The sequence below is a fragment of the Salvelinus fontinalis genome, chromosome 6 (assembly GCF_029448725.1).
Source record: "Salvelinus fontinalis isolate EN_2023a chromosome 6, ASM2944872v1, whole genome shotgun sequence".
Classification (NCBI taxonomy): Eukaryota; Metazoa; Chordata; class Actinopteri; order Salmoniformes; family Salmonidae; genus Salvelinus; species Salvelinus fontinalis.
Window position 1 is genome coordinate 80197738 of NC_074670.1, and position 24929 is coordinate 80222666.

General features: G+C 43.4%; 1 protein-coding gene across 2 annotated transcripts; it reads left to right on the forward strand.

The window, feature by feature from the left end:
* Positions 1 to 992: 992 nt before the first annotated feature.
* On the forward strand, positions 993 to 20740 carry LOC129858517 (dynactin subunit 4-like). Of its 2 annotated transcripts, XM_055927815.1 has the most exons (14): positions 994 to 1172; positions 2119 to 2189; positions 2773 to 2951; positions 3405 to 3448; positions 4279 to 4386; positions 5414 to 5434; positions 5796 to 5869; positions 11760 to 11872; positions 12890 to 12999; positions 13131 to 13204; positions 13322 to 13376; positions 14132 to 14239; positions 15370 to 15467; positions 19210 to 20740. In XM_055927815.1, the coding sequence occupies exons 1-14, from the start codon at positions 1038 to 1040 to the stop codon at positions 19424 to 19426; spliced, it is 1407 nt and encodes a 468-aa protein (XP_055783790.1). In that variant the 5' UTR covers positions 994 to 1037; the 3' UTR covers positions 19427 to 20740. The 2 variants fall into 2 exon arrangements, with proteins under 2 accessions (XP_055783791.1, XP_055783790.1); XM_055927816.1 differs by lacking the exon at positions 5414 to 5434 and having other exon boundaries at positions 993 to 1172.
* The last annotated feature ends 4189 nt before the right edge of the window (positions 20741 to 24929 follow it).

Sequence of the window (24929 nt, forward strand, 5' to 3'; positions counted from 1 at the left end):
AAAACATTTGAAAAAACAAACAAAATAGCACAGTTGGTTAAGAGCCCATAAAATAGCAGGCATAACCTCATCTTTGGGATGAGTTGGACAGCAGCATGAAGGAAAAGCAGCCAACAAGTGTTCAGCATATGTGGGAACTCCTTCAAGACTGTTGGATAAGTATTCCAGGTGAAGCTGGTTGAGAGAATGCCCAATAGTATGCAAAGCTGTCATCAAGGCAAAGGGTGGCTCATCCATATATTTTAAACTTTATATTCTTATCCGTATTAGGTTTTGTTGTGGAATTTGTTAGAAATTAGGTTTTGTTGTGGAATAGTTAGATATTACCTGTTAGATATTGCTGCACTGTCGGATCTAGAAGCATAAGCATTTCATTATACTCGCAATAACATCTGCTAACCATGTGTATATGACCAATAAAATTTGAGTTGATTTTTTATTTTACTTGGCTACTTTGATACTTTTTTTATTTTACTTGGCTACTATCTAAAATATATTTGGATTTGTTTAACACTTTTTTTGATTACCACATGATTCCATATGTCTTATTTCATAGTGTTGATGTTTTCACTATTATTCTACAATGTAGAAAATAGTACAAAAATTAAGAAAAACCCTTGAATGATGCACTCATGGAACAAAGCTTGCACCCTGTTGGTTTAAAATAAAACTTCACCTCACCAAAAAAAACATTATCATAACCCACCAACCGGTGGCGCCATCAACCAAACGACAACAGCAGGTGACGTCGACGCCTGGGGATTCATGCCGCGTTCAAAACAATTGGGAGCTCGGAACTCGGATATCCCCGACTTCATACGTCAGCGCATAAAAAACAACTGGTAATTCGAGAAAAAAAAAAACGAGCTCAGACTAAGAAAAATCGATTTGAACGGCCACCCAACTCGGAATTCCAACTCAGGAACTCGGGCCTCTTTCTGGAGCTCCAACTTTCCTACCTGAAGATCACTGACGTCATTATTTGATCTCGTATTCTTCCGTGTTCCCAGTTCTTCTGAACGCGGCATCAGGTAGAGATGGCGTCCCTTTTGCAGCCTGACAGGGTTCTCTACCTAGTTCATGGAGAGAAAAAGATCCGATCGCCGTTGTCGACACTTTATTTTTGCCGGTATTGCAGTGAATTGCGTTCCCTAGAATGTGTGTCTCACGAGGTAAGTCAACACTACTGTGATTAACTATCTCAATCCTAGAGATATCTAGCTAGCTAGCTAGCTCGTAGCGTTAGCGGTTTGGGAGGGACTGGTCAACATAGTCCAACCCCCGCACAATAAACATTTTAATGTTATTTGCCATATCGCACGCCAATCAACATTTATTAAACAGCTCTGTCGTGTGATTGGTCGGATATGTCGTCTTTACTTCCGTCCTACTTTCATAATTTTGTACGTTTATCTAGCTACCTAGCTAAGCTAACTGTTATCAAACAAGACAGCTAGCCAAAAAACACAATACATCGTTTGTGTTTACTAGTAACTTATTTTGTCCAATTAACAGTGACACAAATTCCCACTGGAAATACAATTTAAACCCAACAAGCATTTGAAAAGCGTTTTTAATTTTTAGCTAGCTTCACAGCCTCCTAGCTGGCTAACGTACTCCATTCGTCACCACACCCAGACAGATCGACCACAATGCGGTCTCAGATCTAGCAAACACATTTTGACAAGAGTTCGTTATTCTTGTGAAATATCTTATTTAGGTAGCTGGCTAACTATTTATCTAGTCGATACGTGCCACGTCAGACAGTTATGATTGTTCATTTACACAGCCACAGAACTGACAGTGACCCTCACCACAGAAACTCACATTTTATTAAACTGAAGCTGACAGGATGCTAACGCATACTAATCATGTTTCAGCGTGAACCAATATCTATCTGTGCAGTTATAACTACTAGTTAGCTACGATGGAAAGCAATACACATTCATGTATTCCCACTAACCACAGTTCATAATAATGTCCGGGAACGGTGCAAATTGAATGGCATCAACCAGGTGTTTGATGTATTTGATACCATTCCACGAATTAACAAAAGCCCGTTCTCCCCAAATAAGGTGCCACTAACATAGATTGTTGAATGCTGCCTCTGGTTTCTAGGTGGACTCACATTACTGTCCAAGCTGCCTGGAGAATATGCCTTCAGCAGAGGCAAAGCTGAAGAAGAACAGGTGAGAAACATTTGCAACTGAGCATCAGCATTTAGACCTGTTATATACGGTCTATGGCATAGACTTATTCCTTATTGTGTAGCCATTGACAATGGTCACTGCATCCAGCCTACATTTCCCAGCTCTTTGTTTTGTTCTAGGAAGAGGATATTCAACCAGCTGAACGAAAACTTCAGGTTAGGCATAGAGGTTAAGCTTAGGGTTATCTATCATTCATGTTTATTTTCTGTATTAATGCTGGAAATTGCCAGGGACCTCAAGATACGATATTATCACGATACTTGGAGAACAAGTTCTGAAGGAACAATTCTGGCGTTTTGGTGCAGGTACAGCCAATTATCGCAAAAATAATTTTGCAAAAATTAATATCCCGATATGTAACTATTAACCCCCCCTTCCATCACTATTATATATGTAATTCTGTGGGGTTGAATATTAGGTTAAGATTAGTTATAGCCTAGTTTAGGGTTAAGGAAAGCCATAAAAGCTAGCATTGGGTTTGAGAACTGCGACTATTTCTTCCGGTTGAGGAACAAAGGTAGTGTTTATAACTAGCTATACCTTCTTTCTCTGCGTGCCCCAGGTGTGCCAACTGCTTCGACTGCCCATGCTGCATGCACACCCTGTCCACCCGGGCCACCAACATCCCAGCCCCTCTTCCTGACGACCCCAGCAAGACGGCCATGAAGAAGGCCTATTACCTGGCCTGTGGCTTCTGTCGCTGGACATCCAGAGATGTGGGCATGGCTGACAAGTCTGTGGGTGAGTGCCAGGCCTACCTTACTGTTGATGATGATGATGAGATACTGGACTGTTGTCTATGTTTATATTGGGCCTTTGTTTAAACTTGACCAACTATTCTGTGGCTGAGTGAGTGTGAGAAGTGGCTTCAACCAAATCAAATAGCAAACCTAGCTGATGATCCTAGTTACTAAGCTACTGAAGGAAGTGTCCCCCCCGTCCCCCCCTGCACTGGTGATGAGGGGGAGATATATGGGACTGACTTGTTACTAGGCTATGTTAGAATGGTTCAAATGCTAAACAAATTAATATCTGATGTATGGAGCTTTGTTTGTAATTGTAACTCTGACTAGAGATGTGTCCCTTATCATGTACATGACTAGTAGCCTACGTGTCTGTTGTGTGATTGACTTGTTGGCTGTTTTATGGAGGACTATTTCACTTCTTGTATTATTTTGTGTGTCTTCACTTCAGCCAGTGGAGGATGGCAGGAGCCGGACAATCCTCATACTCAACGGGTATGTTGCCTTCCTTTTGGTCTGATCTATTTTCTCTCTCTCTCCAAGTGTTGCTCACATGTTGAGCTAGACAACCCCAGGCCGTAGAATGCTGTGACACTGGAAGTTACATAGAGTCTATTGTATTTTTTAAATACAGCATCAATTACACTGTGTGATCAACCACAAATAGACACACTCCTGATACAGGCCCCAGGCTTAAGTGTTGGCTCTGACTTGTGCTTTTTGCTATTTATTTCCTGCTGGTAATATACATGTGGGACGGCAGGTAGCCTAGTGGTTAGAGTGGAGGGGCGGCGGGTAGCCTAGTGGTCAGAGTGGAGGGGCGGCGGGTAGCCTAGTGGTCAGAGTGGAGGGGCGGCGGGTAGCCTAGTGGTCAGAGTGGAGGGGCGGCGGGTAGCCTAGTGGTCAGAGTGGAGGGGCGGCGGGTAGCCTAGTGGTCAGAGTGGAGGGGCGGCGGGTAGCCTAGTGGTCAGAGTGGAGGGGCGGCGGGTGGCCTAGTGGTCAGAGTGGAGGGGCGGCGGGTAGCCTAGTGGTCAGAGTGGAGGGGCGGCGGGTAGCCTGGTGGTCAGAGTGGAGGGGCGGCGGGTAGCCTAGTGGTCAGAGTGGAGGGGCGGCGGGTAGCCTAGTGGTCAGAGTGGAGGGGCGGCGGGTAGCCTGGTGGTCAGAGTGGTATGCTGATGAGATATATATATATATACTTTATACATGGTTCTCTGGTCTGTCATTTCCTCCTATTATAATAATAGTATCCTATGACAGTCAGACTCATGCTATGTGTATTCTTCCTCCAGAGACTCATGGTATTTGTTGGGTATTTCTTTTCTCAGATCAATAAACTGATAGAGTATTACCAGCAGCTGGCCCAGAGGGAGAAACTGGAGAGGGACAGGAAGAAGCTGGCCAGGAGACGACCCTATATGCCACTGGCCTTCTCGGTACACACACACACACACACACACACACACACACACACACACACACACACACTCCGACAGATAACACGCTCAGCTTTCACACTTCTCTCTGGAATACGAACTTGACTTTTTTTATACGTTACACTTCTCTCAATAACCACAACCCAGCTCTCACTTTTGTTTTAATTTTTATAATGAGCATTCTCAAATATGCTTTTAATCTTTGTTTGTTGTGATGGTTATGGCTGTTTTATTAACCCTGCTGGTGGCAGGATCTGAAATTAACAATGCAACTATTTCTGAATAGCCTACATAATGTTATGTTCCAGTATGTTTACATTGATTGAACTGCATGTATAAGTTCATGTATATGGACAGAAGGACTGGTTTAGGTTAGAACCTGGGGCATCCTGGAACATTGACGAGTCACTATAAGCTAGCTGTGTGCTAGCTATATAACGTTACTAGCTACTGCAGCTGAAGAGTCACTATAAGCTAGCTATATAACGTTATTAGCTACTGCAGCTGAAGAGTCACTATAAGCTAGCTATATGCTAGCTAGCTATATACTAGCTACTGCAGCTGACGAGTCACTCACTATAAGCTAGCTGTGTGCTAGCTAGCTATATACTAGCTACTGCGGCTGAAGGGTCACTATAAGCTAGCTGCTAGCTGTGTGCTAGCTAGCTATATACTAGCTACTGCAGCTGAAGGGTCACAATAAGCTAGCTGTGTGTTAGCTAGCTATATACTAGCTACTGCAGCTGAAGAGTCACTATAAGCTAGCTGCTAGCTGTGTGCTAGCTAGCTATATACTAGCTACTGCAGCTGAAGAGTCACTATAAGCTAGCTGCTAGCTGTGTGCTAGCTAGCTATATACTAGCTACTGCAGCTGAAGAGTCTTCAGCTCTACCACTGATGCTTTTCTGTTGCTGTTGCATGTCGTCAGTTACCTGCCATGTTTGCTGCTTTGGTTTCACTTGATACGTTCTTCTTTGTCTTTGCTTCTGCACGCTGATATGTTGGTTTTAACCCCTCCGTCCCCCAGCAACACACTATTCATGTGGTGGTGAGTTGTATTTTTCACTTTGATAGTCAAACACTGCTCTCTCTCTCGGAAATGTAATGTTAAAACTGATTTTAGCCGATAGTATAGTAGACGTTTGAAACTCACTGTGAACATAAAGATTTGTGTTCTCTTCGTTCAAACCCCAAAAAATACTCTAGGTTTGGTTTATTTCTTTAGCTTCGATCACAATTTTATTTTAGGCATTTATGCTAGTAAATGTTTTCCTAATTTAGATATTTTAAAAATCTAAATATTTACAGTTATCAATAGAAATGCCAGTGTTTCCTCTCCTGTCAGTCTACCACATGGTGACGTCTGTCTGTGAGGTAGTTGACAATTGTGGTTGTGTTGCTCTGTAAAGGAGAAGTATGGTCTGGGTACCAGACTACAGAGACAGAGACCTGGAGCTCCTATCACCAGTCTGGCTGGTCTTTCGTGAGTATTACATTCCATTCACACAAATGTTATTGTCCATAACCTATGAGTATCACATCCTGGTACTATACGGCACCATTCCTTTATTGTGCACGTACATGACAGATCATGTTGATCACTGAATAGGGTGCAGTTTGGGTTAAAGCCATGCTGTTAGTTCATAAATACAGCTTTCCCTGTCTGCTATAATGTCTGTCCCTGTCTGCTATAATGTCTGTCCCTGTCTGCTATAATGTCTGTCCCTGTCTGCTATAATGTCTGTCCCTGTCTGCTATAATGTCTGTCCCTGTCTGCTATAATGTCTGTCCCTGTCCGCTATAATGTCTGCTATAATGTCTGTCCCTGTCTGCTATAATGTCTGTCCCTGTCCCCTATAATGTCTGCTATAATGTCTGTCCCTGTCTGCTATAATGTCTGTCCCTGTCTGCTATAATGTCTGTCCCTGTCTGCTATAATGTCTGCCCCTGTCTGCTATAATGTCTGTCCCTGTCTGCTATAATATCTGTCCCTGTCTGCTATAATGTCTGTCCCTGTCTCCTATGTCTGTCCCTGTCTGCTATAATGTCTGTCCCTGTCTGCTATAATGTCTGCTATAATGTCTGTCCCTGTCTCCTATAATGTCTGTCCCTGTCTGCTATAATGTCTGTCCCTGTCTGCTATAATGTCTGTCCCTGTCTCCTATAATGTCTGTCCCTGTCTGCTATAATGTCTGTCCCTGTCTGCTATAATGTCTGTCCCTGTCTGCTATAATGTCTGTCCCTGTCTGCTATAATGTCTGTCCCTGTCTGCTATAATGTCTGTCCCTGTCTGCTATAATGTCTGTCCCTGTCTGCTATAATGTCTGTCCCTGTCTGCTATAATGTCTGTCCCTGTCTGCTATAATGTCTGTCCCTGTCTGCTATAATGTCTGTCCCTGTCTGCTATAATGTCTGCCCCTGTCTGCTATAATGTCTGCCCCTGTCTGCTATAATGTCTGTCCCTGTCTGCTATAATGTCTGTCCCTGTCTGTCCCTGTCTGCTATAATGTCTGCTATAATGTCTGTCCCTGTCTGCTATAATGTCTGTCCCTGTCTGCTATAATGTCTGTCCCTGTCTGCTATAATGTCTGTCCCTGTCTGCTATAATGTCTGCTATAATGTCTGTCCCTGTCTGCTATAATGTCTGTCCCTGTCTGCTATAATGTCTGTCCCTGTCTGCTATAATGTCTGTCCCTGTCTGCTATAATGTCTGTCCCTGTCTGCTATAATGTCTGTCCCTGTCTGCTATGTCTGTTTCTGTCCCCTATAATGTCTGTCCCTGTCCCCTATAATGTCTGGCCCTGTCCCCTATAATGTCTGGCCCTGTCTGCTATAATGTCTGTTCCTGTCTGCTATAATGTCTGTCCCTGTCCCCTATAATGTCTGCTATGATGTCTGTCCCTGTCTCCTATAATGTCTGTCCCTGTCCGCTATAATGTCTGTCCCTGTCCCCTATAATGTCTGCTATAATGTCTGTCCCTGTCTGCTATAATGTCTGTCCCTGTCCCCTATAATGTCTGTCCCTGTCTCCTATAATGTCTGTCCCTGTCCGCTATAATGTCTGTCCCTGTCCCCTATAATGTCTGTCCCTGTCTCCTATAATGTCTGTCCCTGTCTGCTATAATGTCTGTCCCTGTCTGCTATAATGTCTGTCCCTGTCTCCTATAATGTCTGTCCCTGTCCCCTATAATGTCTGTCCCTGTCCCCTATAATGTCTGTCCCTGCCCCCTATAATGTCTGCTATAATGTCTGTCCCTGTCTGCTATGTCTGTCCCTGTCCCCTATAATGTCTGTCCCTGTCTGCTATAATGTCTGTCCCTGTCTGCTATAATGTCTGTCCCTGTCTGCTATAATGTCTGTCCCTGTCTGCTATAATGTCTGTCCCTGTCTCCTATAATGTCTGTCCCTGTCTGCTATAATGTCTGCTATAATGTCTGTCCCTGTCTGCTATAATGTCTGTCCCTGTCTGCTATAATGTCTGTCCCTGTCTGCTATAATGTCTGTCCCTGTCTGCTATAATGTCTGTCCCTGTCTGCTATAATGTCTGCCCCTGTCTGCTATAATGTCTGCCCCTGTCTGCTATAATGTCTGTCCCTGTCTGCTATAATGTCTGTCCCTGTCTGTCCCTGTCTGCTATATTGTCTGCTATAATGTCTGTCCCTGTCTGCTATAATGTCTGCTATAATGTCTGTCCCTGTCTGCTATAATGTCTGTCCCTGTCTGCTATAATGTCTGTCCCTGTCTGCTATAATGTCTGTCCCTGTCTGCTATAATGTCTGTCCCTGTCTGCTATAATGTCTGCTATAATGTCTGTCCCTGTCTGCTATAATGTCTGTCCCTGTCTGCTATAATGTCTGGCCCTGTCTGCTATAATGTCTGGCCCTGTCTGCTATAATGTCTGGCCCTGTCTGCTATAATGTCTGGCCCTGTCTGCTATAATGTCTGGCCCTGTCTGCTATAATGTCTGGCCCTGTCTGCTATAATGTTTGGCCCTGTCTGCTATAATGTCTGGCCCTGTCCCCTATAATGTCTGCTATAATGTCTGGCCCTGTCTGCTATAATGTCTGGCCCTGTCTGCTATAATGTCTGGCCCTGTCTGCTATAATGTCTGGCCCTGTCCGCTATAATGTCTGCTATAATGTCTGCTATAATGTCTGCTATAATGTCTGCCCCTGTCTGCTGTAATGTCTGTCCCTGTCTGCTATAATGTCTGTCCCTGTCTGCTATAATGTCTGTCCCTGTCTGCTATAATGTCTGTCCCTGTCTGCTATAATGTCTGTCCCTGTCTGCTATAATGTCTGTCCCTGTCTGCTATAATGTCTGTCCCTGTCTGCTATAATGTCTGTCCCTGTCTGCTATAATGTCTGTCCCTGTCTGCTATAATGTCTGTCCCTGTCTGCTATAATGTCTGCCCCTGTCTGCTATAATGTCTGGCCCTGTCCCCTATAATGTCTGCTATAATGTCTGGCCCTGTCTGCTATAATGTCTGCTATAATGTCTCTCCCTGTCTGCTATAATGTCTGTTTCTGTCCCCTATAATGTCTGCTATAATGTCTGGCCCTGTCCGCTATAATGTCTGCTATAATGTCTCTCCCTGTCTGCTATAATGTCTGTTTCTGTCCCCTATAATGTCTGTTTCTGTCCCCTATAATGTCTGTCCCTGTCTGCTATAATGTCTGCCCCTGTCTGCTATAATGTCTGTCCCTGTCTGCCCCTGTCTGCTATAATGTCTGGCCCTGTCTGCCCCTGTCTGCTATAATGTCTGGCCCTGTCTGCCCCTGTCTGCTATAATGTCTGCCCCTGTCTGCTATAATGTCTGTCCCTGTCTGCTATAATGTCTGTCCCTGTCTGCTATAATGTCTGTCCCTGTCTGCTATAATGTCTGTCCCTGTCTGCTATAATGTCTGCCCCTGTCTGCTATAATGTCTGTCCCTGTCTGCTATAATGTTTGCCCCTGTCTGCTATAATGTCTGTCCCTGTCTGCTATAATGTCTGCCCCTGTCTGCTATAATGTCTGCCCCTGTCTGCTATAATGTCTGCCCCTGTCTGCTGTAATGTCTGCCCCTGTCTGCTGTAATGTCTCCCCCTGTCTGCTTTAATGTCTGCCCCAGTCTGCTATAATGTCTGGCCCTGTCTGCTATAATGTCTGGCCCTGTCTGCTATAATGTCTGGCCCTGTCTGCTATAATGTCTGGCCCTGTCTGCTATAATGTCTGGCCCTGTCTGCTATAATGTCTGGCCCTGTCTGCTATAATGTCTGGCCCTGTCTGCTATAATGTCTGGCCCTGTCTGCTATAATGTCTGGCCCTGTCTGCTATAATGTCTGGCCCTGTCTGCTATAATGTCTGGCCCTGTCTGCTATAATGTCTGGCCCTGTCTGCTATAATGTCTGGCCCTGTCTGCTATAATGTCTGGCCCTGTCTGCTATAATGTCTGGCCCTGTCTGCTATAATGTCTGGCCCTGTCTGCTATAATGTCTGCTATAATGTCTGGCCCTGTCTCCTATAATGTCTGTCCCTGTCTGCTATAATGTCTGTCCCTGTCTGCTATAATGTCTGTCCCTGTCTGCTATAATGTCTGTCCCTGTCTCCTATAATGTCTGTCCCTGTCTCCTATAATGTCTGTCCCTGTCTCCTATAATGTCTGTCCCTGTCTCCTATAATGTCTGTCCCTGTCTGCTATAATGTCTGTCCCTGTCTGCTATAATGTCTGTCCCTGTCTGCTATAATGTCTGTCCCTGTCTGCTATAATGTCTGTCCCTGTCCGCTATAATGTCTGTCCCTGTCCCCTATAATGTCTGTCCCTGTCCCCTATAATGTTTGTTCCTGTCTGCTATAATGTTTGTCCCTGTCTGCTATAATGTCTGTCCCTGTCTGCTATAATGTCTGGCCCTGTCTGCTATAAATTCTGTCCCTGTCTGCTATAATGTCTGCTATAATGTCTGTCCCTGTCTCCTATAATGTCTGTCCCTGTCTGCTATAATGTCTGTCCCTGTCTGCTATAATGTCTGCCCCTGTCTGCTATAATGTCTGCCCCTGTCTGCTATAATGTCTGCCCCTGTCTGCTATAATGTCTGCCCCTGTCTGCTATAATGTCTGCCCCTGTCTGCTATAATGTCTGCCCCTGTCTGCTATAATGTCTGCCCCTGTCTGCTATAATGTCTGCTCCTGTCTGCTATAATGTCTGCCCCTGTCTGCTATAATGTCTGTCCCTGTCTGCTATGTCTGTCCCTGTCCCCTATAATGTCTGTCCCTGTCTCCTATAATGTCTGTCCCTGTCCCCTATAATGTCTGTCCCTGTCCCCTATAATGTCTGTCCCTGTCTGCTATAATGTCTGTCCCTGTCTGCTATAATGTCTGTCCCTGTCTGCTATAATGTCTGTCCCTGTCTGCTATAATGTCTGTCCCTGTCTGCTATAATGTCTGTCCCTGTCTGCTATAATGTCTGTCCCTGTCCCCTATAATGTCTGTCCCTGTCCCCTATAATGTTTGTCCCTGTCCCCTATAATGTTTGTCCCTGTCTGCTATAATGTCTGTCCCTGTCTGCTATAATGTCTGGCCCTGTCTGCTATAAATTCTGGCCCTGTCTGCTATAATGTCTGCTATAATATCTGTCCCTGTCTCCTATAATGTCTGTCGCTGTCTGCTATAATGTCTGTCCCTGTCTGCTATAATGTCTGCCCCTGTCTGCTATAATGTCTGCCCCTGTCTGCTATAATGTCTGCCCCTGTCTGCTATAATGTCTGCCCCTGTCTGCTATAATGTCTGCCCCTGTCTGCTATAATGTCTGCCCCTGTCTGCTATAATGTCTGTCCATGTCTGCTATAATGTCTTTCCCTGTCCCCTATAATGTCTGTCCCTGTCTACTATGTCTGTCCCTGTCCCCTATAATGTCTGTCCCTGTCTCCTATAATGTCTGTCCCTGTCTCCTATAATGTCTGTCCCTGTCCCCTATAATGTCTGTCCCTGTCCCCTATAATGTCTGTCCCTGTCTGCTATAATGTCTGTCCCTGTCTCCTATAATGTCTGCTATAATGTCTGCTATAATGTCTGGCCCTGTCTGCTATAATGTCTGGCCCTGTCTCCTATAATGTCTGTCCCTGTCTGCTATAATGTCTGTCCCTGTCCCCTATAATGTCTGGCCCTGTCTCCTATAATGTCTGTCCCTGTCCCCTATAATGTCTGTCCCTGTCTCCTATAATGTCTGTCCCTGTCCCCTATAATGTCTGTCCCTGTCCCCTATAATGTCTGTCCCTGTCCCCTATAATGTCTGTCCCTGTCTCCTATAATGTCTGCCCCCGTGTCTGTCCCTGTCTCCTATAATGTCTGTCCCTGTCACCTATAATGGCCTTCACTGTGTCTGTCCCTATTCTAGTCTGAAGGAAGGTGAAGACCAGAAGGAGATTAACATAGAACCAGCTCAGGCCTTAGATGAAGTGGAGCCACTGCCTGAAGACTGCTACAACAGACCCATCAACCTACCTGAGGGTAAGAGACAACCACCCCTAACCACTAACCCCTAAGCCTAGCCCCTAACCGCTAACCACTAAGCCTAACACTAACCCCGGACCTTGAACTCTACACTAACCCTACACCAGAACTGTCCACCTACCTGAGGGTCACAATGATTAGTACTTAATTTATTTTTTTATCTACAATTGTTAATTGAAACAATAATAAAGTGTTCTCTCCTGTTTTGGTAAAAAGCTGAGCGATGAGGGCTGGAGAAATGTAACCGCTCTCAGATTAATAGACAGAGCTATGGATGCAAGGACTGACCATCCATGATATTAAAATGATAGTTTTAACCATGTTATGAGGCTATACAGTGTTTTACATTTATGTTGTTTACAAACATTTGAGTAAAACAAGCTTATATTTTGTGTTCAGATGGGGTTCGACAGTTGAACAAAGCTCATGAGGCATTTATAAGTTCTATTCTTCAAGAGTCAATGGGTACAGATCATTCATTTTAATAACAATAATCTAGCAACTAAGGATTCTAGCTTCATCCACTACTTTTCCTTATAGCTGTAGACTTCATTAGAACAAATAGCTCTATCATAGCCAGGGTACGCTGTGGTTGTTTTCATATCTGCCGTGTTTGGTTGTCTAGTTGGACCGCGTTTGGTTGTCTAGTTGGACCGCGTTTGGTTGTCTAGTTGGACCGCGTTTGGTTGTCTAGTTGGACCGCGTTTGGTTGTCTAGTTGGACCGCGTTTGGTTGTCTAGTTGGACCGCGTTTGGTTGTCTAGTTGGACCGCGTTTGGTTGTCTAGTTGGACCGCGTTTGGTTGTCTAGTTGGACCGCGTTTGGTTGTCTAGTTGGACCGCGTTTGGTTGTCTAGTTGGACCGCGTTTGGTTGTCTAGTTGGACCGCGTTTGGTTGTCTAGTTGGACCGCGTTTGGTTGTCTAGTTAACTCCCTGTGTTGTCTAGTTGGACCGCGTTTGGTTGTCTAGTTGGACCGCGTTGTGTTAACTCCCTGGTGTGTGTTATGTATTACAGTGACCACCTTGCGTCAGCGGCTGCTCCAGCCTGACTTCCAGCCTGCCGGAGCCTCTCAGCTCCACCCCAAACACAAACACCTGCTCATCAAGCGCTCTCTGCGATGCAGGGTCTGTTTATGACACAGTATATTACACTACACTAACCTTCCCAAGGAAGGGCATTTTTCTACTATGTTACAGTTGTTTTTCTGTCATTTTATCTTGATTAGTCATGGTAGAATTGTTGCTTTTCTTCCTAGAAATGTGAACACAATCTGAGCAAGCCAGAATTTAACCCAACTTCAATCAAGTTCAAAATCCAGCTGGTGGCTGTGTAAGTATTGCTTAGCATCTCCTCTGTACCGAAACACATTCACCTTGTATTCTACTCTTTAATGGTGGTTTTGTTGTATTATTTCTTAGTAAAGTGCTGTTATTTTCACTTCTAAAGGAGTTACATCCCTGAAGTCAGAATAATGTCCATTCCAAACCTGCGCTTCCAGAAGGCAAGTCAATTATTCAAGTATCGGAATCACATCCCAAAACATGTTCGAAGACATTCTGTGTCCACATGTTGTCTGTAGGGAAGCAGAATGACTTACAGTATGAGTGGTATCATGTTGTCTGTAGGGAAGCAGAATGACTTACAGTATGAGTGGTATCATGTTGTCTGTAGGGAAGCAGAATGACTTACAGTATGAGTGGTATCATGTTGTCTGTAGGGAAGCAGAATGACTTACAGTATGAGTGGTATCATGTTGTCTGTAGGGAAGCAGAATGACTTACAGTATGAGTGGTATCATGTTGTCTGTAGGGAAGCAGAATGACTTACAGTATGAGTGGTATCATGTTGTCTGTAGGGAAGCAGAATGACTTACAGTATGAGTGGTATCATGTTGTCTGTAGGGAAGCAGAATGACTTACAGTATGAGTGGTATCATGTTGTCTGTAGGGAAGCAGAATGACTTACAGTATGAGTGGTATCATGTTGTCTGTAGGGAAGCAGAATGACTTACAGTATGAGTGGTATCATGTTGTCTGTAGGGAAGCAGAATGACTTACAGTATGAGTGGTATCATTTTGTCTGTAGAGGAGCAGAATGACTTACAGTATGAGTGGTATCATGTTGTCTGTAGGGAAGCAGAATGACTTACAGTATGAGTGGTATCATGTTGTCTGTAGGAGAGACTTACAGTATGAGTGGTATGATGTCTGTAGAGGAGCAGAATGATTTACAGTATGAGTGGTATCATGTCTGTAGGAGTGCCAGGTGCTGCTCACCCTGACCAACCCAGTGGAGAATATTACCCACGTCACCCTGGTGGGCTGTGAGGAGGGAGACCCGGAGGACATCAACACCACTGCTAAGGTACTGCTGACTCGGGTTGCAAAGCTACCGGTAATTTACCAAAGTTACCGGGATCTTTAGTAAGTTTGGTAAGTAACAGATTGCCATAGATTTTCTATCGCAACTTTGGTAATTTTATACCTGAAAACATGTATTTATATATAGTTTTTTTTAAATCTCTGTATCCATGAGTTTCTAATAGATGGACCATGTGGTTCAAGAGAAAATAGACGAATTAATTGAAAAAATAATCTAATCAACAATGGCTGTATTTTCACTCGGTAACTCTTCTATCTATTTACTTCTATCTATTTACTTCTATCTATTTACTAGTTTGGCCCCAAAACATTGACAGCAAATACATAGTCACAGTAAAATAATAATCCAAAAAATATATATCTATTTATATTTAAAAATAAATAAAAAAAATATGCATGCATGCAGTCCCAGTCAAAAGCTTGGACACAAGCTACTCATTCAATGCCAAGAGTGTGCAAAGCTGTCATCAAGGCAAAGGGTGGCTACTTTGAAGAATCTCAAATAGAAATGGCTGAAACCCTCATAGTAAACACCAATGGTAATCACTAAGTTGATGGTTTACATTTAGGATATTTTACAGCTTTCTCATTCTTAATTATATATATTTTTAAAATATTTTTATTTTATTTTTTTTATTTATTATTTTGTGATAAGACCATACAGAGGGCCAGCAATTATTAGACTCCTATGATAAGCTAAAGTACCCAAAAGGGCCACTAGATGTCTTGTGATAGATTACATCATTTTTATTTTATTTAATAAATTTTTTACTTTATTTAACTAGGCAAGTCAGTTAAGAACAAATTCTTAGTTACAATGAGGGCCTGGGAACAGTGGGTTAACTAACTGCCTTGTTCAGGGGCAGAACAACATATTTTTACCTTGTCAGCTCAGGGATTTGATCTAGCAACATTTCTGGTTACTCGTCCAACGCTCTAACCACTAGGCAACCTGCCGCCCCAAAAAGCCTTGAAAGATACCACAGTTCTGGTAGTTTACTGGTAAATTTAAACCGTTTCCAGTAAAGTACCCTTCCTTTGTAACCCTACTGCTGACCTCTCACCCCTGACCTCTCACCCCTGACCTCTGTTGTTGATGATGTTGTTTTATAGGTGATGGTTCCTACCAAGGAGTTGGTCCTGGCAGGGAAGGATGCAGCGGCAGAATACGACGAGTTGGCTGAGCCTCAGGACTTCCAGGACGACCCAGAGTAAGTCCTTAAGTGAATTATGGTCATATCAAGTCATATTTTATACAGTAGAATTAAGCAATAAGGCCCGAGGAGGTGTGGTATATGGTCAATATACCACGGCTAAGGGCTGTTCTTAGGCACGACGCAATGCAGAGTGCCTGGACACAGCCCTTAGCCGTGGTATATTGGCAATATACCACAAATCCCAGAGGTGCCTTATTGCTAGTATAAACTGGTTACCAACGTAATTAAAGCAGTATAAATAACTTTTGTTGTACCCGTGGTATACAGTCTGATATACCACGGCTGTCAGCCAATCAGCATTCAGGGCTCGAACCACCCAGTTTATAATGTAGTATATACAGTTGAAGTCGGAAGTTTACATACACCTTAGCCACATACATTTAAACTCAGTTTTTCACAATTCCTGCCATTTAATCCTAGTAAAAATTCCCTGTCTTATGTCAGTTAGGATCACCACTATTTTACGATTGTGAAATGTCTGAATAATAGTAGAGTTATTTATTTCAGCTTTTATTTCTTTCATCACATTCCCAGTGGGTCAAATGTTTACTTACACTCAATTAGTATTTGGTAGCATTACCTTTAAATTGTTTAACTTGGGTCAAACGTTTCGGGTAGCCTTCCACAAGCTTCCCACAATAAGTTGGGTGAATTTTGGCCCATTCCTCCTGACAGAGCTGGTGTAACGGAGTCAGGTTTGTAGGCCTCCTTGCTCGCACACGCTTTATCAGTTCTGCCCACAAATGTTCTATAGGATTGAGGTCAGGGCTTTGTGATGGCCACTCCAATACCTTGACTTTGTTGTCCTTAAGCCATTTTGCCACAACTTTGGAAGTATGCTTGGGGTCATTGTCCATTTGGAAGACCCATTTGCGACCAAGCTTCAACTTCCTGACTGATGTCTTGAGATGTTGCTTTAATATATCCACATAACTTTCCTCCCTCATGATGCCATCTATTTTGTGAAGTGCACCAGTCCCTCCAGCAGCAAAGCACCCCCACAACATGATGCTGCCACCCCCGTGCTTCACGGTTGGGATGGTGTTCTTCGGCTTGCAAGTCTCCCCCTTTATCCTCCAAACATAACGATGGTCATTATGGCCAAACAGTTCTATTTTTGTTTCATCAGACCAGAGGACATTTCTCCAAAAAGTACAATCTTTGTCCCCATGTGCATTTGTAAACTGTAGTCTGTCTTTTTAATGGCATGTATTGATCACATCTTTACTAATGCTGCAGCAATTAGCTTGAAAGCAGTATCCAGATCCATAGGATGTAGTGATCACAATATAGTAGCCACATCTAGGAAAACCAAAGTTCCAAAGGCTGGGCCTAATATAGTGTATAAGAGGTCATACAAGAAGTTTTGCAGTGATTCATATGTTGATGATGTAAATAACATGTGCTGGTCTGTGGTGTGTATTGAGGAGCAACCAGACGCTGTACTTGACACATTTATGAAATTGTTTATTCCAGTTACTAATAAGCATGGACCCATTTAAGAAAATTACTAAAAACGATTAAATGCTGTGGATCAATGAGGAATTAAAAAATTGTATGGTTGAGAGGGATGAGGCAAAAGGAATGGCAAATAAGTCTGGCTGTACAACCGATTGGCAAACGTCCTGCAAATTGAGAAATCATGTGACTAAATAAAAATAAACAAAGATGAATGATAGTAAAAAGCTTTGGGGCACCTTAAATGACGTTTTGGGGAAAAAAGGCAAACTCAGCTCCATCATTCATTGAATCCGATGGCTCATTCATCACAACCAACTGATATTGCCAACTACTTCAAGGATTTTTTCATTGGCAAGATTAGCAAATTTAGGCATGACATGCCAGCAACACTCTGATACTACACATCCAAGTATATCTGACCAAATTATGAAAGACAAGCATTGTGATTTTGAATTCTGTAAAGTGAGTGTGGAAGAATTGTTGTCACCAGGGTCTGACAACTTGGATGGAAAATTACTGAGGAAAATAGCGGACGATATTGCCACTCCTATTTGCCATATTTTCAATTTAAGCCTACTAGAGAGTGTGTGCCCCCAGGTTTGGAGGGAAGCAAAAGTCTTTCCGCTACCTAAGATTAGTAAAGTCCCCTTTACTGGCTCAAATAGACATGCCACGAGGTCTCTTCACAGTCCCCAAGTCCAGAACAGTCTATGGGAGGCGCACAGTACTGCATAGAGCCATGACTACATGGAACTCTATTCCACATCAAGTAACTGATGTAAGCGGTAGAATTAGATTTAAAAAGTAAATACAATAAAACACCTTATGGAACAGCGGAGACTGTGAAGCAACACAAACACAGGTACAGACACATGCAAACAAACACACAATAACATATGCACTATACACGCACGATAACATATGCACTATACACACACGTACACATGGATTTAGTGTTGTGAATATGTGCTAGTGGAATAGGTAGGGGCCTGAGGGCACACAGTGTGTTGTGAATGTATTGTAATGTTTTAAAAATTGTATAAACTGCCTTAATTTTGCTGGACTCCAGGTAGAGTAGCTACTGCCTTAGCAGCAGCTAATGGGGATCCATAATAAATACGAATACGTCGGTGTCTGCAACATGGCTGGTTTTCCCTTTTGTAGTCTGTGATTGTCTTTAGTCCCTGCCACATATGTCTCGTGTCTTTTGTCTCTTTACTGACGTTTTGCCTGTTTGATTGCCTTACGGAGGGAATAACTACACTCTTTGTATTCAACCATATTCCCCGTCACCTTGCCATGGTTTAATGCGGTAGTTCTCTCCACGGTTTCTGGTTGGGGTCGGTTCTAATAGTCACAGTGGGAACAACATCCCCTATACACTTCCTGATGAACTTTGTCCGTGTAAACGTCAATGTTATTCCCAGAGGCAACCCGGAACATATCCCAGTGCGCTGATCAAAACAATCTTGAAGCGTGGATTCCGATTGGTCAGACCAGCGTTGAATAGACCTTAGCCCGGGTACTTCCTTGTTGAGTTTCTGCCTTTAGGAAGGGAGGAGCAAAATGGAGTCGTGATCTGATTTGCCAAAGGGAGGGCGGGGGAGGGCCTTGTAGGCATCTTCAAAAGGCGAGTATCAGTGATCTAGTGTTTTTCCTAAGCGAGTACTACAGTCAATGTATTGATAGAACTTCGGAAGCATTTTCCTCAAAATTTGCTTTGTTAAAATCCCCAGCTACAATAATCACGGCCTCAGGATATGTGGTTTCCAGTTTGCATAAAGTCTAGTGTAGTTCTTTGAGGGCCGTCGCGGTATCAGCTTAAGAGGGAATATACACGGCTGTGACTATAACAGAAGAGAATTCTCTCGGGAGGTTATATGGTCTGCATTTGATTGTGATGTATTCTAGGTCAGGTGAACAAAAGGACTTGACTTTCTGTATGTTGTCACAATCACACAATGAGTAGTTAATCATGAAACATACTCCCCCACCTTTCTTCTTCACGGAGAGTTTTTTATTCCTGTATGCACAATGAACTGAGAACCCAGCTGGCTGTATGGACAAGGACAGTATATCCAGAGAGAGCCATGATTCCATGAAAAAGAGTATGTTACAGTCCCCGATGTCTCTCTGGAAGGAGATCCTCGTGCTGTATGAACTGAGGAGCAAGGACATTAGTTTAAAACAAGTGTACTTTATAGGGAATAGGGTGACATTTTACCTCTGCCCCTGGTCTCCTAACCTTCCCTCTCTGCTCCTTTCTCTCCTCCAGCGTGGTGGCCTTCAGGAAGTCCAATAAGATTGGTTTCTTCATCAAGGTGGTCCCTCAGTGCGAGGAGGACGGGGATGTCACGGTGTCCTTCAAGATCCGCCACGACTTCCGCAACTTGGCGGCTCCCATAAGGCCGAGCGAGGACGGCGATGCCCCCACCGAGGCCATCTGGCTGACACACCACGTAGAGCTCAGCCTGGGGCCGATCATAGCGTGAAGAGCTTACACACACACACCGAATACATATCTTTTACACACACACACACACACACACACATAAGCAGAAACTCAAAATACACATATACTAAGTATACTAAACATAAAGCTCTTTCCATGACAGACTGACCAGGTGAATCCTTCGAAAGCTATGATCCCTTATTGACTTCAGTCAGTGTAGATGAAGGGGAGGAGATGGGTTTAAAGAAGTATTTTCAAGCCTCGAGACATGGATTGTGTATGTGTGACATTCAGAGGGGGAATGGGCAAGACAAAAGATTTTGAAGTGCCTTTTGAACGGGGCATGGTGGTAGGTGCCAGGCGCACCGGTTTGACTGTGTCATCAAATGCAACTTCAACTCTTTTCACACTCAACAGTTTCCCGTGTGTATCAAGAATGGTCCACCACTCAAAGGACATCCAGCCAACTGGACACAACTGTGGGAAGCATTGCAGTCAACATGGGCTAGTATCCCTGTGGTACACCTTTCTACACCTTGTACAATCCATGTCCCGATGAATTGAGGCTGTTCTGAGGGCCAAAGGGGGGGGGGGGGTTCCACCTCATGTTCCACCTCAGGTTCCCAGGTTCCTAATGTTTCGTATACTCAGTATATATAGTAGAACAAGAGAGAGAGGACACACTAACAGATATACAACACACACACACACACACAGTGTACATGCATTGGATCAAATATCTCACACACACACACTTTTCTGTACCCCTAGCAGTTCCAGAGACCCTTTCCTGCTTCACGCTTCAATTTAGGCATTATCTTCATCATCCTCCTCTAAGGATGAAGATTATTTACCTGCATGCTATGCCAGGCTACATCTACCTACTAATAAATGTATCTTAGATGATGTCATTACTGTACTCCTCTCTGGGTTGAAGGTAGGGTGAGACTGTCATTACTGTACCTCCTCTCTGGGTTGAAGGTAGGGTGAGACTAAGGATTTGGGAGTTATTTTTGCTGTTGTCTTCAGTACTAAAGTCCAGTCAGTTCTATTAGCAGTATTGAAGTAGTGAGACCTGTAAACGTGTCAGTTTGTCTGAGGTACTCTGCAGCGGTAAGATTATATTGCTTTAACACTATCGGTCAATTATACATTTTAATTAAATGTAAAGTTTATATTGATTGGAGGGTTTCTACTGAAGATGTGACCAACAAGGAGGGGCTGGTAGCAATGTATTACCTTTCACTGGTACCATTCTGATTTGTCTGGGACGAATTTCCCCCTTGGTTTGTTAGACAGAGCCTTACAACAAGGTTAACCTGTACTGGCTAATAAAATTAATGTTTTAAAAACACCTTTTGTTTATTGTGTTATTGGAGAGGAGTCGAAGGCAATGGACTCAACCCCCCCCCCCCAAACGAGAGACGAGGACCAACCAACCAAAGATCAGGAGCCTAACTCACTGAGAGTTTCTTTAATTAAAGTTAAAATCAGGACTTTATTATAATAATTTTATTGTGTTTTTACCTTTTTGATTCATGTGTTGTTTATTGGTTGTCTTTAAACAGTAATCTAATCAATGTGCCTTTTGTCATTTAGTGCATGTTGACAGTGCCACCACAAGGTGGAGCTGTAGGGTTGTGTATGATATGGTGTAATGGCATGCTGCCTCCTGTAGATGGCAGCTGTGAGTCACTGTCAACAGTGATTTATATTTTAGTAGGCAAGTCAGTTGAGAACACATTCTTATTTCCAATGACAGTTCGGGGATTTGATCTTGCAACCTTCCAGTTACTAGTCCAACACTAACCACTAGGCTACCTGCTGCACTGAACAAAAAATATAAACACGACATGTAAAGTGTTGGTATCATGAGCTGAAATAAAATATCCCTGAAACTTTCCATGCGCACAAAAAGCTTATTTCTCTCCCAATTTTGTGCACAAATTTGTTTACATCCTTGTTAGTGAGCATTTCTCCTTTGCCAAGATAATCCATCCACCTGACAGGTGTGGCATATCAAGAAGTTGATTAAACAGCATGATCATTACACAGGTGCAGCTTGTGCTGGGGACAATAAGAGGCCATTCTAAAATCTGCAGTTTTGTTACACAGCACAATGCCACAGAGGTCTCAAGTTTTGAGGGAGCTTGCAATTGCTATGCTGACTGTAGGAACGTCCAACAGAGCTGGTGACAGAGAATTTAATGTTAATTTCTCAACCATAAGTTGCCTCCAATGTCATTTTATAGAATCTTGCAGTAAGTGCAACCAGCCTCACAACCACGGACCACGTGGAACAACGCCAGCCCAGGATCCTCCACATCTGGCTTCTTCACCTGCGGGATCGTCTGAGACCAGCCACCCGGAGGGCTGATGAAACTGAGGAGTATTTCTGTCTGTAATAAAGCCCTTTTGTGAGGGAAAAACACATTCTGATTGACTGGTTCTGGCTCCCTATTGGGTGGGCCTATGCCCTCCCAGGCCCACCCATGTCTGTGCCCCTGCCCAGTCATGTGAAATCCATAGATTAGGGCCTAATGAATTTATTTCAATTGACTGATTTCCATGTATGAACTAACTTTTGGAAATGGTTGCATGTTGCGTTAATATTTTTTGTTGAGTATACGTTAGAGATAGACATTTATCTTTGATTTACTTGACAAAAGGCACATCTCAATAGGTGGTCCAGGGATGGAGCAGCGGTCCCCGAGTGGCGCAGCGGTCTAAGGCACTGCATCTCAGTGCTAGAGGCGTCACTACAGACCTTGGTTTGATCCCGGGCTGTATCACAACCGGCTGTGATCGGGAATCCCATAGGGCGGCGCACAATTGGATCAGCGTTGCTAGGGGAAGGTTTGGCCGGTGTAGGCCGTCATTGTAAATAAGAATTTGTTCTTAACTTACTTGCCTAGTTAAATAAAGGTTTAATAAATGGCATGACATGGCACAAGTGTGTGTGTTCTCTTGCTCCTCTATGGTGTCTTAGAGGGGTTGGGTTAAAAACAGAACACACATTTCAGTTGGAACTTGTGTGCAATTGACCAATATAGTGATCTTATAGTTTGTTGTTTTATATATATATATTTAAATGTAAAAATGTTATTGCAGAAAAACCTACCTAAGTATACAAACAGACAATGATAAAATATGCAAGGGGGGGGGGGTTACAACAAATTAAACATTATACAAAGACCTTAGAGCAGGGGTGTCAAACTCATTCCACGGAGGGCCTAGTGTCTGCAGATTTTTGGTTTTTCCTTTCAATAAAGCCCTGGACAACCAGGTGTGGGGAGTTCCTAACTAATTAGTGATGTTAATTCATCAATCAAGTACAAGGGAGGAGCGAAAACCCGCAGACACTCGGCCCCCCGTGGAATGAGTTTGACACCTGTGCCTTAGAGGATGCACACATTTGGATTGTTTTAACAGCTTTCTTATTAGAAGAATGCTGAACGGTCTGTACTGCTCGGATTCCTTCTAGAAAACACGGAAGAGGTCCTATTGTTCCTCGAGCAAGGGGGAGGCCGATGACGTCACGGATTCTTTGAAACTCCTTGAAGAGTTTCTCCTTGATTTTTTTTCTTGTTTTTTTTTCTTTCTTTTTTTGTTGTGTACTTTACTGCATTTAGACTTGGAGTATCGCTTTTCAACAGTAGAAGTTCCCCCCCCCCCCCCCAAAAAAATCGCTGGAAGACATCTTTAAGTGCGAATGGACAATTAACATTTGAGTCATTTAGCAGATGCTCTTATTCAGAGCGACAAGGTTTAGGTGCTCGAGCAAGTCAACAGACTTTTCACTTAGTCGCCTCGCGTATCCTGACCAGCAATCATTTGTCTATTGGTTCAACGCTCTAAACGCTAGGCTACCTGCCGACCAATGTACGAATCTTACATGACGTAAATAGCACTTCTCTCTCGCTTCTCTATAAATAAACTGTCAAAATATTATTAGAAACGTCTTTGGTAACACTTGACACCCAGAGTCATAACACGTTATGACACGGTCATAACCGTGTCATAATATGTCGTATCACTGTCATGACGCATATATCTACACCTGTTGTGTTATTTCTGGCTGCTTATGACCTGTACATGTGTCAAACCACATTTATGTTAATTGGGTTCCTGCCAAGAAGTTTCCTTTCATTTCAAAGTTTGTTTCTTAAGTCCTTTGTTGTAATTCATTATTTACTGTCAAGTTTTTTTTTTTTTCATCATATTTAAAATAGCTTGTTAGAAAATACACTTTATGACACGAAGCATTATGACATCATAATCGTATAAGCCAGATAGGCCAATCACGTACATGACCTTACGTCAGTCATCAGTCAAAAGGAGGACGTCTCGTCCTGCTCCTGGAATCTGCTCCTACATTCATCCCAGTCATCAGAAAACAGAGCATTGGTGTTTAGCTGCATGTCTGACGTCAATGTGGTGAACAATTACAACGATCACTTAATGTGGTCAATTTCAAAACAATATAACATAAACATACTGTTGACAAGTAGACGATGGACTAATGGAATGTGTTGCCTTGCGTGGCACGTTTTGTGGGTTTAGACACTCTTATGTAGGTGTCATAACCAGCCAGTAAATAACGTAATATATGTCACAACAGGTCTAAATATCTGTCACGACAGTGTTATGTCAGTGTTATGTCAGTTGTTATTGCATATTATAACATGGTTATGACCTCGCCATAACCATGTTATGACACTGGGTGTCAAGTAAAGTGTTACTAAGTTGTCTTAGAAGCATAGTCGCCTCATAGACAGATTAAATATGATTCATTACCAACGATGGTTTGAGGTCAGTGCTGTTTACGAATTGGAACCCCATTTTCCTTTTCATGGGAAAATACACTTTAGAGGAGGAGATGTTGCTTCAGCAGAAGAACAAGAAGGAAAAAACACACACACACACACACACACACACACACACACACACACACACACACACAGCTGCTGCTAATAGAGACCGTTGTATCCCTACTATAAATAATGGCCTAACGATCTCACATCTGGTAGGGTAAATGTTCTGTAAACTAATTTCAGTAAATGGAGCCAGACTGAGCCAGGAAGGCAGGCAGGTTAACATGTGGGTGGCTGAGCTGTGTGGTAGCTGTGTTCTTAATAGTCAGTAGTATAACTACTATATTATACTACCACTGTTACTGTTCTAGTACTATAGAACTACTTAAAGGCTGTGTGGAATAGTGATCTGTCAACATCAGGCAATACGTCAGTCAACAACCTCACATCACGCAGCGTCTAGACTACAGAGAGACATGAGAAAACCCCTAGAGATGACTGCTAATCCAAACAGGATGGCTGAATTTCGACAAAACCCAGAGATGACTGCGGGGGGGGGGGGGGGGGGGGTCGTAGAGGGGTGGGTGGGTGGGTAGGGAGGGATTGTAGAGGGGCAGTGGGGGGGGTGAAGAGGGTGAGGGGGTAGGGGGGGGTGATGGGACGTCAGCTGCTTTCTCAGTGTTCCTTTTCACTCTCAGGTCCAAAGTCAACATTCTGATGGCTGCAGTG